This window comes from Nicotiana sylvestris, chromosome 2 (assembly GCF_000393655.2).
Source record: "Nicotiana sylvestris chromosome 2, ASM39365v2, whole genome shotgun sequence".
Classification (NCBI taxonomy): domain Eukaryota; kingdom Viridiplantae; phylum Streptophyta; class Magnoliopsida; order Solanales; family Solanaceae; genus Nicotiana; species Nicotiana sylvestris.
This window is the reverse complement of record NC_091058.1, coordinates 81,614,777-81,633,910: the sequence shown is the minus strand read 5'-3', so window position 1 is coordinate 81,633,910 and position 19,134 is coordinate 81,614,777. Positions and strand designations below refer to the sequence as shown.

Here is a 19,134-nt window from a genome sequence, read left to right as displayed (position 1 = left end):
GATTGATCTCCGTAGAATTCTATGTTACTGATAAACAAATTGCTGACATCTTCACTAAAGCACTAAGTAGAGAAAACTTTGAGAGGAACAAGTTGGAATTAGGGATGGTTAAGATCATCTAATAGGTCCAGCTCAGAATGCACAATGAAAACAAATTTAAAAAAATGAAAAAAAAATTGGTTAGGAAATCTGAACTTGTGTAAATATCTAGATTAATTTTTACTCAGCTTCATACTGTAATTAGTATACTCCTGTGACATGTGTTAATATGACTCACTAATCTCTTACAAAAAAATTTCTATTATGTTAAATTGAGGCATGTTCAAGAGAATTCTAAATGAAGAACCTGGTTCATCAGTATGGGTTCATCTGAAAGCTAAGGCATGTTTTCTATACTCGGCACAATTAGAAATATAAATATTTAAATTATGAGCAGAAGTCCTACAATTGTTCAATTCTTTAGAAAATTCTATCTATTAGCTTTGAACCAGTTCCGTTTGCCTAGAACTCTAAACCACAAAAATTGCCTAAAATCTAGGGAAGTTAAACCGATCATTCAAACCTGCAATTTCAGGTTGATTAGACCTTTAATTGACTACTGCTAAAGCTGTCGTTACATATTAAATGTGTATTTATCTTTAAATACACATCATTCCTTCTGCCATCTCCATAATTCCAAACCGTCAAAAATTCCTCTTCATTTTCACTTGCCATCTTCTCCAAAATTCTAACTCACAAATTCTCTCAAGAAACAAACGATCATGACCAACCCACAAGACAATCCTGGAACTTCTCCACAACCCACTCCCTTCGATTCATCTACCCCTCCTCCACCCAGTACATCTCCCAAACCCAGGCTGAGAAGGGTGAAAATGTTTGCTCGAAAAACAGTAGCGTCTGGGATCTCAAAAAGAGATTAAATGAGAAATTAAAGTCAAGCCAGGTCCAAGAATCTGACTCCAACTATGATTCCGAGTCATACAAATCCGCTAGTGAGGGAGAAGGACCTGGGTCTTCTGACTCTGAAAAAGATCAAGAATCCTCTTCTAAGGCAAGTTCTTCTTTGTCTGAAAATCTAGAAACAAGGTTTGTTTTGGTTGGGCCTGTTAAGGATGTATAATTACCTGAGTTACGAAGGAGTGGAGGTACCTGAGTTACAAAGGAGTGGAGGTAAAAAGAATTCTGAAAAAGATAAATAGAGAGATGGTGCATGTGGTGAAGAGAGGGGAAACGGGAAAAGAGTGGTTGATCATTCACCCACTGCTGATTTGCCTGCTATCTGTGGGGTTGAACAAGAAAAGATAGAAGAGAGTGGCAAGAAGTCAGGGGGAAGTGGTTTTAGTGAAGCTGCTGAGGGGCTGGTTAATCTGATCACATAGGGAGATGAACCTGGTTCATCTACTGAAGAGACCCTAGCTGACCTGCTAAAAAAGGTTGGGGCAAGCTATGACCCAAAGAAATGAAGAACTCCCACACCAAAAGCCCCCAGTGTTCCTAAACCCTCTAAGAAAAGAAAGGCTTCATCCCAAATCACTACTGAATTTCCATTGCCAAAGGGTAGAGTTACAAGAAACAGGGTGAAACAGAGTGAGAGTGATCTCCAAAAGGCTCTAGATGAGAGTAAGAAGAAAAGGATGGCTAAAGGAAAAGGGAAGGTTACAGAGTCCTCAGAGGCTGTGGAGGTTGACGAGATGGAATAGGTCCATAAGGAGGATGTCCAACCTGTGGAGGTTCAGACCCCAAAGCCTAAAAAGCCCAAGACTTCTTCCAAGAAGTCTTCCTCTGTGTTTGAGGCTGCTGAACCTTCATTGGCCAAGAGAATAAGGTCTGTAGTGAAAAGTAAACAAGTAAAAATTTCTAAAGATGAGGAATGGAGTGGAGAAGAAGTAGAAGAGGATTCTGATGGTGAACAAGACAAGCTTGCCATGTTTGGCAAAAGAAAGATTTTGAAGGGTAGACTACTGAAAGACCTGGTGGAGCCAGGAATGATGAGACTGGTGAATGCCTTAGCTGCTCAGGGGTTGAAGGACATGGTCCTTCAGATGGATGGTAGGCTAGCTAGGAATGAGATAATTGAGTTTATGGCAAATGCAGATGTTAAGAATGGCAAGGTTAGCAGACTGGTGAAAGGAGTTCAAGTGTCCTTTGATGCAGAAAAACTGGGAGAGATCCTTGATATACCTTCTAAAGGGTTTGATGACTATACAAGGCAAAGGTAGCCTTGTCTGGACTCTCTTCCTACTGCCCTTTTGAAATTACCAGGAGGTTTTGTGATGCTGAAGATGTGAATGAAGCCAGGGCGGTTCAGAAAAGTGAAATGAGGACTCATCACAAGGTCTTGTTTGAATTTGTCAACAAGTGCCTACTGCCCAGACAGGAGAGGAGGCATATTGCCAATTATATGGACCTAGTTCTTATGGAGTGCCTGGAAATTGGAAGGCAAATTAATTGGCCTGCCTTCATCATCAAGCTACTGGACAGGGTCTAATGGCTTCAAGGCTCATGTTACCCCCTATGGCTTTATTCTGACCGCGATTCTGGATAGGTTCAATGTGCCTCTGAAGAAATAGGAAATGGCCTCAAGCAAGGATCATTTTGGCATTAACACTCTGATTTCTTGTAACTACTTAGTCAGTGCCGTCCCAAATGAACCTGGTTCATCCAAGAAGACTCCTATCAACAGCAAAGTCAGGGCTCTGGTTCAGGAATGTGAAGCCAAGGATGCTGAGATAGCTAGGCTCAAGGTTCGGGTGGTAGAGGTGGAATCTGAGAGGGATGCTCTCAGAATTGAGTTTACCAAAGAAAAGGAGAAGAATGATGGAATTCTTCATAATATGTTGAATCTTCTCCAAGCCCAAAACCAACCCTCTAGCTCCCCCAAGCCTTAGGAATCCTAACTTTTGTCTCCTGAACCTGTCTAGTACCTTCAGTGACCCGGATTAGGGATTTTTCTATCTTTTTGTTCATATTTTAAATGTTTTTGTTTTCTGGTTGTAGATTGTGGTAGCAACATATCTCTATCAATGATATCTACTGTTTTTTGCTCTTGTTCAATGTTAACCTTTCCTTGATAGTTTAAATATGTTTACTTGATTACTGATGATTAAACCATGATTGCACTTGTAGTTGCCCCAGTGGCCATGAGTACTTTTTAGAATCTGGGACTCACACTTTGTATGCAACTTTTCGATGATGCCAAAAGGGGGAAGAAATATTGTGCTTTACACATTCTGAAGTAAGTGATATTTATAACCTAATTAACCTGGTCCTTGATGACAAGTGAATTTTCTACACTTTGTATTGATGGTTAAGCTGAGTTCTTACAGGATCAAAATAAGTAAAAAAGCACAGAGTTTGTCATCATCAAAAAGGTGAAATTTATTGGCCCAAGAACATGTGAAGTTTTGAAGATTTACAAAAGAACTCAGACATGGACCAAGTCCATCTTGTGAAGCACAATCATGGTCAACATGTACATGTGAGATGCACGTGAAGGAGATAAATATAACTGATCAAAAAGTAATATCTCCTGATCTGATCGAAAATATTGCATATTGGATAAGGAGAGAAAGATTCCTTACATGAAGAGAACACAGTTTATGATGAAGATAGTGTTAGAGTTTGAGATCACCATGAACTCTTCTACGATAGAAGAGTAGCAATTGAATCCCAATCAAACTCTGATTACTAATCTATTAAATGTCAGTGTTGTTCTCTTTTACAGGTAATGCACATAAGCAGAAGTTAAACTTAAATTGAGAGCAAAAGAGCAAGACGATTTTGCAAGCAATTTATGGGTGATTTGAGTGTGCAATCCTGAAGCTGCTTGAACGAGATAGAAGAACCAGTTCCAAATGTCTATCTTTTATTCTAGTTCAATTGTAGTAGGAGATTTTACATTGTACCTTTCAGCTTTCATAAAAGCAATTGTATTAAGTACCTACAGTGTTCAAGTTAGAGTTAACTTGAAGTTGTCACAACAGTTGAGGCTGTGTGCCACAACGGGATTAGAGTTAATCCTTAGGTTTACAAAGAGTTTTGTAAATGCTGTTTTGGCTCAGTGATTTTAGTGGAAGTTTGGGAAAATCCTACTGAGTAGTAGGTCGTGGTTTTTTTACCTTTTGAGTCATGTGTTTTCCACGTAAAAATCTCTGTGTTTTTTATTTTTTGTATTTATTATTTCGCAAACAGCAGTAATTGGAACACCTAGAAAAACCAGGTTCTTCTATAGAGTAGTTAAGCAAAAATTGGGTACCACACAAATCACCCATCTTGTGTGGTATTGATGCTTAAAACATCAACCTAGGAATTTGAAATAGAAGGAAAGAACTGAAAAAAGAAAAAGAAAAAGAAAGTTAGGAGAAGACCAAAATTGCCGGGCATGGATTTTACGGGAATATTGAAAGGGAAAAAGGGGGTGTCTTAATCGGCAAGAAATTTTGAAGGAAAATGGTATCTTTGATTGATTTAGGACTTTTTTAATTTCAAATTTTGAGCCACTAAAATGCTAGTACTACAAAATAAAATAATATATAGGAATATTAGGAAAAAAATTCAATAAAATAATAAATAAATTGATGCCATGGTGTTAAATATGACATAATACTAATATTGAGCAAATAAAATTATTTTAAAAATGATTCGCTAAACTTATTGATGATGTTTTACTAATTAAAAAAGTTTGAGCATGTGCTAACAAAATAAGAGTTAAAACTTAAATGCAATGCAAGAAGGGTGACACTTTGGAGAAAGAATATTATTTAGTTAATTAAAATAAAAGTAGCTAGTGAAATAATTTTTTCTTGTAATACCAAAATGACAATAATAGTCGCAATAATGAGGATAATTATAATAATGGTAATACTAATTATAATCATAGTTGAACACATATATAAGTTAATTCATTTATAATATCAGTGGTTTAGGAGATCAAGAAAATAAATTAGAAGAATAGAGAGACCAAATTGGGTGTGCACACCAGGCATTGGAGGTAGCTGGATACACCTACCGAAGCACACAGGATTCGGACATCTTCCGGGACTGCAAGAACAACCATTTTCTTACGCTCGGGGTCCAGGCTTGGTGTGGGAAATTGCTTCACCATTCTTGGGCTAGAACTCGGTCCACTAGCTCCCGAGGGCACGTCCTTCTTCGGGATCTCCAGGTGACCCAGCCTAGATAAATCCTCCAACGTAGACATATCCCATGCCATCGAAGGAGTGGAGGGGATCATCTGCACTCTGTACTCCTTTGCTTGACTTTTCTTTGCATGCTTGGGCCTCTTCGAGCATGGACTCAGTATAGGAGGGTGTCTCGATGATGTCGATCACACCGGTCGCCTCCTTCAGAATGAAAACAGCTTCCTGGGAGGTCACAACCTCCATCTCCCCCTCGGCTTCGAGGGGATCAGCCTCGTGGCCCCCTTTCTTGGTCGTTGCATGATCCCCAGTGGGGGTTGATCCATGGAAAACGAAGATTTCATCTTCTTCGGGCTCATCTCTGAGCCGGTAGACAAAGATAAGGTTTGATACCCTGGACTTGGTATCCCCAGGCTGTTCTGAATTGGAGGTCTCGGCAGTTAAAGAAGTATCCTCGTCCCCGTCCAGCGGCCTAAGTTCGGTGGTCTCAAGCAGACCAATAAGAGAAGAGAAATGGTTAGCATTATGTAAGTTGGGGACGTAATGGTAACTATAAGGGGAAGAACATCACCATGAGAATGGGACTCCCATTTGCCTTTCGAAAGTTTGCGCCATGTGCGCTCGGAGTATGGCATCTGCATACAAATCCCTTCGATTCACTCCTTGAACCGAGGGATTGCATTAGGAACTCGGGCAACAGCTGCACGACTGTAAATACAAGCAATGAGAGAAAGAATTAAAAGAAGTTAATACTTAGGGAAGATGACACTTACGGGTTGTGTTCCATTGCTCGGGGAACGGCAGGAACTCGAGAGGTATCACGTCTTCGATTTTCACCCGAACAAACCTCCCATGCCAGCCTCGGTCTAGATCCTCGTCGATGCTTGAGAAGGTGGCCTTGCTTGCTCGACAAACGAGCTTGATCAACCTCCTTGGAAAATTCGAGGACTATACAGACAAAGTAGGTGGTCGAGGGTGAACCAAGGAGATTCGGTGTTATTCACAAAATGGCATTAGAGGATCACGATCCTCTAGTATGACTAGTGGATTTGTCCAAGATATACCTCGTACCTCTTGCAAAAAGCTACGATTACGGGGTCAACCAGACCTAGCATGAAGGAGTAAGTATACACACTTAAATACCTCCACGTGGGTAGTAATATCGACATTAGGCTCGGGTATAATCACATCTTTACCTTCCCACTTATAGTCTTCTCGAACTATGGAAAGGGTATCTTCAGTGACGGAGCATATGTATTTCCATGCTCCCTCGCCCCGGTTTTGCTGAATAGAGCTTTCTCAACCTTGAAATCGTCCCCGATGGAGCAACCCCCGGGTATAAAGCTCTTCATAGGGGGGCTCTGGAGCCACCTTGGGAGTGGCCACCTCGACATTTACGGCCGGGTGGGAAGATGAAGGGGCAATCTATTGAGGCACTGACTTGAAAGTTTTAGCCATCGTGATATGGGAAAATATGAAGATTTGAAGGGAAATATGAAGATTTGAAGAAGTAGTATGAGGGCATGAAGGTGGGATGAAGATATGAAGATCTGGGCAAGAAATCTAAGAACAAATATGAAGGTTTGAAGATCAGAGATGAAGATATGAAGGCTCAAGAAGCAGGGTATGAAGATTTGAAAAAGTTAAAAGCTATTAGAAAATTCGAAGGTAAAAGCTAGGATCGGAAAGTGAAAGAAGTATAAAAAGTCGAAGCTTTTACAAGGGAAAAAGCAATCAATGGGCGACATTTCACATTCGAAGATAACCAGTCGATAACCGACATGTGTCCGAAGTCAAAACAACACGACTGATGGGACGTTTTGACTTACCTGTCATCTCAGTTACAACGTATGAGGAAAGAAATCGGGGCTCATCTTTTCGTTTCCCATTGACCGCGAACCTACTCTCCGAAAAGCGAGGGGATTATCTGTATACGGGTAAAATCAAGGGTAATGCATGTCCCCATTTCCCAGTGAGAAGACGGAAGGAGGGCACGAACACACGGGGTTGAAATCGAGGTTGGGAGCCTTTCGTACAGAGACCCATGAAAGATGAACAATGGGCTCATCGTCGGGCGTGATAAAACAATGCTCCCTGAACGAGCTATGGGACCTCGGGAGATATGGCAAATGGTTATGCACGACTAACAGATGGTCGTAATATCCGTACTTAACCGGATATCACGATGCAGATCTCGCCCGGTGTCCGTTATGGATCAGTAATTCACGAGAAACGTAGATTTTACTTTTTTTACAATTGTACTAGGGATGAAACTCTCCTACTATATAAAAGGGAAGTTTTTTATATTATAAAAATGATTGTAACACGTATACCAAGGCAATACAAATTCATTTTCTGCTTTCTAGCTATTGCAAAGTTGTTACTTTACTGTTGCTCTTCATTCACAATTGGCTTCGAACCAAGGGTCCGACCGAGGATAAAACTACTATCCAACCTAAGTTCGAGTTAGACCGCAACATTACAATTGGTTTGATTATTCATTTTATCTTTAACTCGTTTATTTAATATTCATGATTATTTTTGTTGAATCTATTCACATAACCTTAAAACCACGTATAAATTTAATTGTTATCCGTTTTAAGGGTAAACAGAAATATTGAAGTAGTTATTTCATGATGAAACAAAATTATGTCCTCGCAAAACAGAGGTCAGTGTCCCAGGGAGTACATAAGTGCTTCCTACATCCACTAATAAATACTTTCGTCGTGATATAAAACAAAATTCAAGAGTGTGATGGGGCCAGCTGGCTGTATGATTTATGTGGAGTATTGGGCCTTGATGATTTTGGTTTGTTAGATGGCCCTGCATTTAAATTTGGATGCTCTTTCTCGTCGCCTTTTTACATAATCGTACATGGAGTGGCAAAAACCGAAAGAATGACACTACTATTGCCTTCATTTGTGGGACGTGAATGCCATTATATTTGTGTAATCTTTTAACCATATTCATTGAATTCCGGGAGATCTAACAGGTAGTAGGTGAATGTCACTGCTTATTTATGTCACGAGGTTAATTGTTTCCTAAAATTTATCTATATACTGAATATCTGAGGCTTTAATTTTGGAATGAAAGTGGGTGTTCAAAAACAAAGGGAATTAGTTTTTTTAGGCAAATATGAGACAAACTTCAGTTGGATTAAGTATATTAGTCGTTTTTCAGTGTGTAGTTAGAACGAGAGAAAGTAGAGAGGCATGTAACGTGGAGTAGCCATTAGGCACATGCTCTGTCCAAGGTACTACTATGAATTCTCAAGAGTCCTTCATGTGATCTTGGATTTATTGATTTCTTAAAATCCCAGGTCCCCCGTGGGCCGTCTTCAACATAAAGAAACAGTTTACTACTTTAATTTGTTGTTGTGGTGGTAGTCGTGATCATATATGGATCATTTCCGTACCCTTGAAACAAAACAGATCCAAATTATTATATCTCTGCACAACATGTCTACGCCCCAATGATCAACAATTGTAAGATATTTTGAGGTTCAGACTCGATTTGTTGTAGGAAATGTTCAACAACTAGTATTTCTTTCTTATTTCATCCTGCTCAACTTAGAGAAACTGTGTGGAGTTTTCTCTCTTTTCAGTATTCACAATCCATTAATGATTTGAAGGAGAAAACCTATTTCGCTACGAATTTAAGTGAGGACAAGTTCATGAAATCTTCCTTATGTTTATTTCCCAAAAGCATAAAGTCAACATAGTGCTCCCACATGCTTTTCCAAATACTACTCCATGTACTAACTTGTAGTAATGATCAACTTTTCTGTAAACAAGCGAGTCCAAAAAGACTATAAGTCATTTGGAATGGATGGAGTAATGAGTAAACATTTCTTAGGAAATAAGTGATGTTTGTTTATTATAGTGCAATAGATTATATCTATATTCAGGAAAGGGGAAATCTTAATTAATATGAAAACGTAGAACCTAACCTATTATTTCTAGCTTTCTTGTAATGGACTGGTTTGAATTATCACACTTCAAATAAAACTTTTTAGTAATTCCTTCTATCCACAATAAGTAATTTATTGGCCTTTGACACACCCCTTAAGAAAATACTAATTTCTAGAGAAAAAAAAATGATATTTTGAGTAAATTACCATTAATTAAAATTTGCATATTATTAACATAACATATTGGGATATGTAAATAAGGGCAAATTTTGAAGAAAAAAATAAAATTAATTTCTTCTCGATTATGTAAAAAGATATTTACTATGGACCAAATTTAAAAGGCCAAAAAATTAATTATTATGGACCGGAGAAAGTAATTTTTATATCATTGGTGAGAATAGTCAAGCCTCCAATCTTGAAATCAAGCTGCATTACAGAAGTCAAAATAATACATTTCAATGCCGTCAAGGCGGCAACATTTATTATCGAAGGCAACTGCACTACTAGTGTTAAGAAAATACAGAAAATCGTTCACGAGAAAGAGGTCCTTGAATCATGGAGGAATGATTTTCATTCCTGGTGAAGTTGCTAAGCTCAAGAAACTCCACCATAAGCAATTATGATCATATCCTCAACTGTTCTAGTCCTGGTCATTTGCACTATCCAAACGGGACCAATAATCACTCATTATAATCATGGATCCCCTTTCTTTCCGCAACTGGTGGCACATGCTATTTGTTGCATAAATTAAATTGGTAGTCTGGTTCGGACTATGCTTCGCAAATCATATGATAGCATTGAATTGCTTTTCTAATGAAAAGAGCACTTGACTTTTAGTGCGGTTTAATACCCGCTCTGACATTTGATCCAAAAAAAAAAATCGATAGTGGTTCCCCGCTTTCAAATCTTGGGTCCGCCTGGATCCACCATTTCCATTCCCCACCTCATTTTCAACCAAGTTAATTGCTGGTTATCCTATAGTTTACATGATCCCTGATATACCATTTCGGGCAATATGAGTCATCTCCCACTTGCTTCCAAGACTCAACAACGGTACCATACATTACTTGTGTAAAGATGAGTAAAATAAACAGTACTATATCCTACAGAGCAGTAAGAAAATATAATCCACATTTCACACAGTAATGCTAAATACGTTACTAAAAGTCGTGGCTTTCAAGATTTGCAGTTTCCTATTTGGACTTTTGTAAGGAGAATCATATGGGATTATGGGCTAACCGGGTTCGTTTGTCATTGGCTAGTTAATAACTCGTCTACTTGGAGGATAGTACTGCTCGTCAGTTAGATTCCACTAGAAGCACCAGACAAAATGCAGGAAAATAATAGAAAAGAAAAAGTGGTCGGGGCAGGGAAGAAGATCGTAAAGTAATTTCTGTACTTTTTCAAAATTTTAGCCAGTAATTTCGGATTAATTTCAAGTAATATCAAATTTTCAGTCATTTAATTTTCTCAGCAATTCACACATAACTCAGTTACTTTAATGTGATAAGTGACATGACAATAATAATATTATAACTTTACTATTATAGTCGTTAGAGGTCAATGACTATAGGAGCTATATAAATCCTCACTGACCGAGTGACCATGTTCCATACTTAAATTTATCTCCTGCCAACTCAAAATAAGAGAGATAGTGTTTTAAGTGAAAAGAATTTCAATTAAATAATAGGAGAACATACTCTTATTAAGTGCATGACCTATCTAATATATTCTACCAGTCTAATCTACTCAAACCGCATGAGGCAACTGTTTACAGCTACCCTAAATTCAATACACATCCAGTTTCCTAACCTCAATCATGTACATTATTTTCAAGTCTGGTAATCATAGAACACTTATGGGCATCTGGGGTCAGAGAAAAACTTTCTTGTTCACCTTCTTTTACATTCTTTTTGTCCCATATCAGTTAGAAGCTTGTCATCTGGTAGATAAAGTAGCATTGTTAGAATTCAAGCAAAAGATTACCTTTGATCCTTCAAAATTGTTTCAAACATGGACATCTACAACTGATTGCTGCAAATCTTGGGAAGGTATTGCTTGTGATTCCTTTGGCAGGGTTGTCAATGTATCTCGCCCTGGCCTTTCTTCAGGCGAAGACTTCATTATTGACACTTCAGTTTCTGGAACTCTTTCTCCTTCGCTGTCCAAACTCTCTTTTCTTGAATTGCTTGATCTTAGTAATCTCAAGGACTTGACAGGGCCGATTCCACCTGAATTTGGCAAGTTATCGCGCTTGAGTTACCTCTTTCTTGATACAAACAAGCTTTCGGGTTCTATACCTGTCACGTTTAAATATCTATATCAGCTGAAGAAGCTCTATCTCAGTGATAATACTCTTTCTGGTACTATTCCTTCAAATATTTTTGATGGTTTTCTTTCACTATCTGAACTTGGTCTTTCAGGAAACCAATTTTCAGGTCCAATACCATCTTCAATTGGGAATTTATTGTCATTGACCAAGCTTGATATGAGTCACAATAAGTTTTCTAGAAGCATTCCAGAAAGTATAGGAAAACTCAAGAATCTTGAATACATTGATTTGTCTGAAAATCAGTTATCTGGAAAGATTCCAAACTCAATTGGAAATCTTTCCAAATTAGTCCTGATGTATGTGAATCAAAACCAACTGAAAGGAAACATTCCTTCATCAATATCTGGTCTTAGCTCATTGATATTCTGCCGTTTATCAGAAAACCAGCTGAGTGGCAGTATCCCACCTTCTATTGGCAGTCTTCCAAAAATCCAAAGGCTAATATTTGAGAACAACAAACTCAGTGGGAAACTTCCTGCAGCTCTTGGACATCTTGCAACTCTCACAGACATGTTTTTTTCCAATAATCTTTTTACAGGCAAAATCCCATCAAGTTTTGGCAATCTACAAAGCCTCCAGACACTAGACTTGTCAAGAAATAAGCTAAGTGGTGAAATTCCTCATCAGCTTGTAAAACTAGTGAGGTTACAGGCATTGGATCTATCATATAATCCTCTGGGGCTTTCAAGAATACCAAATTGGTTTCAGAATCTAAAAGTGTTTCGGCTAATTTTAGCAAAGACTGGGATCAGAGGGCAGCTCCCTAGTTGGTTGGCTTCATCATCATGCTCAACACTTGATTTATCAAGCAATGGTTTGACTGGGAAATTACCTAAATGGATTGGAAATATGACCAGCCTTTCATTCTTGAATTTGTCGAATAACGCCTTTCATTTATCGATCCCTGATGAATTCAGGAACCTGTCACTGCTGATGGATCTAGATCTTCATTCCAATAAATTCTCAGGCAACTTGAGAGCAATTTTTTCCAAGAATTTTCAGGATCCTCTTGGCCGCTACAATTCAATTAATCTTGCGTACAACATGTTCAAGGGACCACTAGACAAAAACACTGGAAATGAACCAGTAATGACATCTATTGTGTCACTTAGTTTGTCACACAATCCATTGACAGGGCACATACCGAAATCATTTGGAAACTTGACAAGCTTGCAGGAGATTAAACTAGCAGAAAATGGACTATCAGGTGGAATTCCAAAAGAGCTTGGGAATGCCAGGGAACTGAAAACAATTTTACTTTCAAATAATGATTTGGAAGGTGCAATACCAGAAGAAGTTCTGAATCTGAAGGAGCTAGAGGAATTTGATGTGTCAGGAAATCGACTAAGCGGTCAAATCCCTCCCCATAAAGCCAATATTCCAAAGTCTGCATTTCAAGGAAATCATGGGCTGTGTGGAGCTCCTCTTCCTCCTTGTAAACACTCATAGTATCTGCTAAGAGGAAACCTTCAAAGACAATATTTTCCTCTTTTTTATTTATTTTTCATTTTCATCATTTGATAGTTCACCTGTATGCATTGTATTTCAATTGTAGTCACTCAATACATGAGAATTAAATGTTATTCTGACCACCAGAGTATGTTTACTTCCTTTTGTTTTTTTAGGACAGATTCTAAGTTGGCATTAGGAGCCTAAAAAACAAATGGACAGATGCTCCTGTCCTTTTCCAGTTGGTATTTTGTTAACAGGGTATTGTATAAAATATGAAACAGTGTTGTTATTCTCTTTGGTTACCAAATTAGAGTTACCTTTTGTCTTTATGACTTTTCAGATAACATCCAGTTCCTTTTAAGCAGTTTTACTCATACTCCCTCCGTCTCAAATTAGATGAGGTAATTATAAGTATTTTTTAAGAGCAAGCATACTGGAATGTACAGACAGAAAATGAATGTCAGATTCGCACTTACTGGGGAAATACTTTTACTACTCAACAAGATTAGAGTTCAACTACACTTCTATGCTGGTATTCAATAAAAACAAACCAACTTTTTCCGCGACAACAACAATGACAAACACAGTGTAATCTCATAAGTGAGATGTGGGGAGGGTAATGGGTAGGCATACCTTACCCCTAGCCTGCGCAAGTAGAAAGGCTTCTACCTGTTTCCGATAGACCCTCGGCTCAAGGAAGGATGAAAAAGAAGCAGTAGCAACAAGCAATAATAACAGCAAAATAGCAAGAAAGCCGAAACGAGAGAAACAATAGGTAGTAATAGAAATCTAAAAATAAGAAAGTACAAGACTAATACTACTGGTATGGACAAGGAAAACTCACGACTACGCACTAACCTTCTACCCTAATTCTCGACCTTTACACCTTCCTACTACCATGTCCAACCTCTAGATATCAAGGGAAATAAAAAACAGCTCAAAAATAATCAATTACAGGAGAAACCCTCTCTACTCCCAATTGAACCAAAACAACAGATAAATTATCGCTGCTGCCTTCTAAAAATGCTTTCTGAACAAGTTGTTTAGCCAATAATGCTGTATCTGAATTGTCCTCTGCCTCATTTATAAAGTCACAGACTTTTTGGGGACTTAAGCTTTCAAATATTCCATCAGAAGCCACCACCAAAAACTCATCCTCTGAAGTTAAATGTAGCCAATCAGTAACCTCTGGAGTAGCAATAATTCCATATTTTTTCATAGACACATCACCAATTGCTCGAGTCATGGGAAAGTGTCCCATTAGCAGATCAGGAACATTATTATTATAACTATGAGTAAATACTCCTCCAGAAGCTTCAACCCTAGCCCTCTCCTCCAACCTATATGCATTATGATCTCTCGTCAACTCCTTAACCGAAGAACCGGAGCAAATAAACGCTTTCGAATCGCCAACATTTGCTACTAAAACATGACTATTGTTATATATAAGAGCAACAACAGCAGTAGATCCCGAATAAAGTTCATGTTCAAGAGCAACCTTAGAGAATTCTGCATCAATTTCCTCAATAGTTTGCACTAATGATGAATTTAGGAATTCCATATAATTAGAAGATTGTTCAGCGTAAGTTTTAAGGATAAACTTTTCCAAAAAGAGCTTTGACGCCATGTCACTAGCAGCCGATCCAATATGACCATCAAATACTGCGACAGCGCCAACGCCTACCACATCAAGGCCGTCATCATTGGGTCTAAAGAAAGGAATACTAAGATCAAGGTTGCATGTTACTCGATCCTCCTGGTATTTCCTTCTTCCTTGGATCGAGGCAAATTCACAATCTTGAGTTGAAACATCTGATAGATCAACACCGTAGTTTGCTTTGACAAGCTTTTCTTCAGGTTTAGGCTTAAACTTCGCAACTAAAATAGGGTTTTTCGTCAAAATTGCAATAACACAGACAAGTAAAGATCCATATATGATAGTAATACTCACCCTCTTCCAATTAGTTCTGAGTTGTTTTTCTCTATCTATACAGGGAACAGCATCCATACATTGGGCCATCTCAGCGACAAAAAATACGTATAGATGATGAATCCTATAGCCCTAGCGGCTGTTGCCTTTTATAAGAATTTTGGATGCTACTATGCATATGCATGCAACCCAATAATTAATTGAGCCACCGTAACTCATGAATAGTAATTGTTCTTTACAATTTAGAAAAGCAAAGGCACCAGTGGTCTAGTGGTAGAATAGTACCCTGCCACGGTACAGACCCGGGTTCGATTCCCGGCTGGTGCAATATTGTTAATTTTTTAATTCACAAAATAGAGAGCTTGTTTTTGGAAATTAAAAATTACTCCAGGGGTGTTGCGAGAATCGAACTCACGACCTCTCGCACCCGAAGCGAGAATCATACCACTAGACCAAACACCCAGTTGCGACCGATTCGTAGGTTTCTGCTATTATTTACTTCCTTCTATAACTAATTTAGGTTGGAGTATGAAAGCGTTTTTAATTGATGCAAAAAGAAAGCATCTTCCAATGCTTAATTTATCATAGTAATTGGTAGTTTAAGGCCTACATTTTGTTGAATGTAACAAAATCAGTATGAGATTATTGCGGATTTGGCTAAGTTGCACGGGGAGGTCTTAAAGAGGGTGTTTGAATTGGCTTATTTTAAGTGCTTATTGGCTTTTAACCACTTTTTTTTTTTTAGCTTGTGTGATGTTTTGACAATAATAAAAAGTGCTTAAAGTCACTTACTTTTAGGCATAAAAAATACAAAAAATAAGCCAAAAGCCAAAAGTGGGTATTACCAGTGGCTTTTGATTTTTCGCTTAAAATTAAAGCTACTTTTTATAAGCCAATCCAAACACCCTCTAAGTTAAATACATTTAAGACTCCACCTTGGGCCTACTATCTTTAAAGAGACATCACAAACTCTACCCAGTTCAAATGAATTTGTGATTATTCCGTTATTCACTAAACTCTACCATATTGGCATGACTTTTGTGTTATCTTCACTCGACTCATTTGTTAGATTGCTTACAAACTCTCTCCAATTGGCATGATTTGTTCTTATTCAATTGTTCATCAAACTCTGCCACATTGGCATGACTTTGTGTTATCTGCAATTGACCTATCTATTAAATTGTTCCTCAAAGTCTATCCCAGTGGAATAGTTTCTTGTGTCGTTAAACAAAGTGTTCTTCGAATTTATAATTCCGGTTTCGATTAAACCACCCCAAAATTACTTCAAATGATTTCAAATTTGAAACAAAACTTTCAAAGACCAATACCAACAACCCCAATCACAATTTTAGTTAAATAATACCAAATCAAGAAGACTCACTTTGTCTTATTTAATACTTTTTAAGAGTCACAATGAAGATTTGAGATTTTTAAAGTAAATCATTAAATTAGTTTTGCTAAAAAATTTAGCACAAATTATCAACATTTAAATGATTTTAATAAAAATCGGTCATTGACTTTCAGTTTTCACCCTAAACAAGAATGTCAAATGTTCATTATTAAAGAACTATGATGTTCTTGGTGAGGAATAAGAGGGTGATTGGCTAAGGTTATAAGCTGGTCAAACTGGCTTATAAGCACTTTTTGGCTTATCTATGCGTTTGGTAAAATTAAAAGTGCTTATAGGTTAAGTGCTTATAAGCCAAAAATAAGCCAAAAGTCATAAGTTAGTCTCCCCCAAATTATCAAATTTCAGCTTATAAGCACTTTAGGTTTGACCAAAATATTTACTATTCTATCCCTAAAATAATTCTTTTTAAACAAAACTCTTCGTATACCCAATTCTTCAGCTGCTTATTATTAATTTCAACACTTTTATCCAAACACATAACTGCTTATTTTTTAAATCAGTTTCAGCACTTAAAAGTGCTTTTCAGCATCTAATGTTTATCAGTTACTTAAATTAGCTAAGCCAAACGGGCTCTAAGCCTTTTTTAACAACTAAATAAAAAACAAAAAAGTATTTGAAGACCAATCCCTTAGGCAGACAACCGGAGCAATTATTTGGATAACTTGGGAAGGCCCTTTTATTGGGCTGTTAATTAGCCCAAGGCTTAGAGAATATAGAAGGAATATAACTTCCGGAAGAATATTTGATTCCTTCTCTTTCAAAATGATATGGTAGGTTGCCTATAACATACTTTTTTGTGGTGCGTTTTTTTTTCCAGAGCCTGCGTGAACGCAGGATACTTTGTGCATCGGGCTGCCCTGAACCCAAATAGCCATCTTCCTAATCATATAATTAAAAATGACCGACGAATATATAATCTATATATAACTGCTTGGATAAGTAAATAGTGCATCTGGCTAGCTATTCGTGTAAGATCCCTAATTTTTCTAGCCATTAGTTACATTTTCTCTGCTAGGGGTATTTTTCTAGTCATTGTTTAACTCAAAAGATATTAAAATCTTTTTGAACAAATCAATCAAAGATGAAGGGGTAAATCTTAATCAGATATAATAAATTCCAGATCAAAGAGCTAGCAGTGTGGATCATACTTGGGATGAAGGAAATATAAATGATCTTATTGAGATTCAACATTGTATCTCCCATCAATCGATGAGGAGACCGCTTTACCTATTTTCCTAGAGATTCACCCTTTTTAATCAAGAAAATTAGAAGAGAGTTTTTTTTAGCTTTAGAAGGAGATAGGAGCAGCAACCTCCCTTGTTGAAAGCTTTCTCTGACTATATATAGTCATGACACCCTTGCCCTTTGCTCGGCTCGACATTCTCTTGCCTCCAACGTGTCTTAGTCGTGCTTTTAGACGCCGTTCTTACCGACTCGTCGGATGTTGGGGAGGAGATATAGAGTGGGCTATATTAACTTCTGCTACCCGGTTACTTAGGCGGGACGTCGGTCAACTTGGTCGCGACAGTCAGATTTTGACCAATACAGTTAGTCCCTCCGTCTGTCAGGGTCGTCCTCTGTCGGGCTCGGCAGACGGATCATGATTGTTACGAATTCGAGAGAAATATGACTTACGACTCTTCGTTCCTTAGTTATATTTTATGGGTTTTTGGCAGAGTGGCGGTGTTCTGTCGATTCCCATGGATCGTCGTGACGGTTTCGGAACCGAAACGTCGTTTGGTATTGAAGCATTATTTCATGGTTATTGCCATTATTACACACGTTCCTGGGGAATTGAAACGTTTCATGTCCTATCAGATTCGATTGGAGACTCTTGAGTTTCGTGCTCGGGGGATTTATGTCCCTTATAAATAGAGGGAACTTGTCATTCGATTGACGCACTTCTTTATCTTTTACTTGGGAGAATCCTGTAGATATATTTTCTTTCTGATACCTCGAATTTTTGCATGCCCTCTTGTTCACTGAAAACTCTTATCTCTTCTTTTTGTTTTTTTTGGCGTGTTTTCTGATAAAAATGGCTGGTGATTCTTCTCGCGACGATCTCCCTATTGCTAATCTGGCACCGGAAAGTGATGCTCAGGCTACCGGAGGGGCAGACGCAGTGGAAGATGAGAAGGTCCTATCAGTGATTGAGATCTTGCCTCGCCCTGGGAGAGAGCCGACTGACTTCAGTACTCCCGCCGAGGTCGAACCGGAAAATGTTCACTCTATTATGAAAGAAAGGGACATTGCAGAAGGTGGGGAATCTCCAATTACGTTGATATGTGGCCGACAGTGGGGAAAGACATAGTTCATTTCGACCGCCCCGGGTACTGCGTGTTCTACGCCTACCCCTTCATTGTAGGGTACACACTTCCTCTTCCTCTGTTGGTGGTGGATTTTGCCGTTTTTATGAGGTATGCCCTGCCCAACATTCACTCTATGTGTACAAGTTATTCCTTATGCTGCTTAAGTACGCGAAACTCGCCGGTCGTGAGGTCAATTTGGACCATATGCTCAGCATCTTCGCCCCTCAAATTATCTGTGGTACGATGATTCACATGCATCCTTGAGGGTCGAGGAGTCTGGTGGTGAAGATGGACAATAGGACCAATTGTCATTTCTATGAGAATTATTTTTACCTACGGACTGAGCACATTGTGGTGGACCTAACGGGATTCCCTGAGAAGTGGAACTTTGCGCGTAAGTTTTTGTATCGTCAGTCGGTAAGATACCCGAACGTTTCCTGTTATGGTGCTAAATTTTATCATGTCTTTGCCGCTGAGAGATTGACCCATCCGCCTGTCGAAGGTATTCACGACTGGGTGGGTGCCCTCTTTCCCTATACAGTGGGGATTCGCCTATGGTCGACCTTTCATGACAAGTTCGGACGCAAGCCTCTTACAGGTGAGATGACGTTTCTATTTTCTATTCTTCCTTTCTTTTTGCTTGGCTTCTTAT

At 38.4% G+C, this 19,134-nt stretch overlaps 2 protein-coding genes and 2 non-coding genes across 4 annotated transcripts; 2 read left to right on the top strand and 2 right to left on the bottom strand.

Annotated features, from left to right (window-relative positions):
- The first annotated feature begins 10,685 nt into the window (after positions 1-10,685).
- Positions 10,686-13,070, top strand: LOC104244682 (LRR receptor-like serine/threonine-protein kinase RGI5). The gene has a single exon (XM_009800155.2). It carries the CDS (start codon positions 10,868-10,870, stop codon positions 12,827-12,829), a length of 1,962 nt encoding a protein of 653 aa, XP_009798457.1. The 5' UTR covers positions 10,686-10,867; the 3' UTR covers positions 12,830-13,070.
- Positions 13,071-13,769: 699 nt separating this feature from the next.
- Positions 13,770-14,852, bottom strand: LOC104244683 (putative protein phosphatase 2C 76). Its single transcript, XM_009800156.2, has one exon. The coding sequence runs from the start codon at positions 14,850-14,852 to the stop codon at positions 13,770-13,772; it is 1,083 nt and encodes a 360-aa protein (XP_009798458.1).
- Positions 14,853-15,018: 166 nt separating this feature from the next.
- Positions 15,019-15,089, top strand: TRNAG-GCC (transfer RNA glycine (anticodon GCC)). The gene has a single exon. It is a non-coding gene; the product is annotated as a tRNA-Gly (tRNA).
- Positions 15,090-15,152: 63 nt separating this feature from the next.
- Positions 15,153-15,224, bottom strand: TRNAP-CGG (transfer RNA proline (anticodon CGG)). The gene has a single exon. It is a non-coding gene; the product is annotated as a tRNA-Pro (tRNA).
- Positions 15,225-19,134: the final 3,910 nt, after the last annotated feature.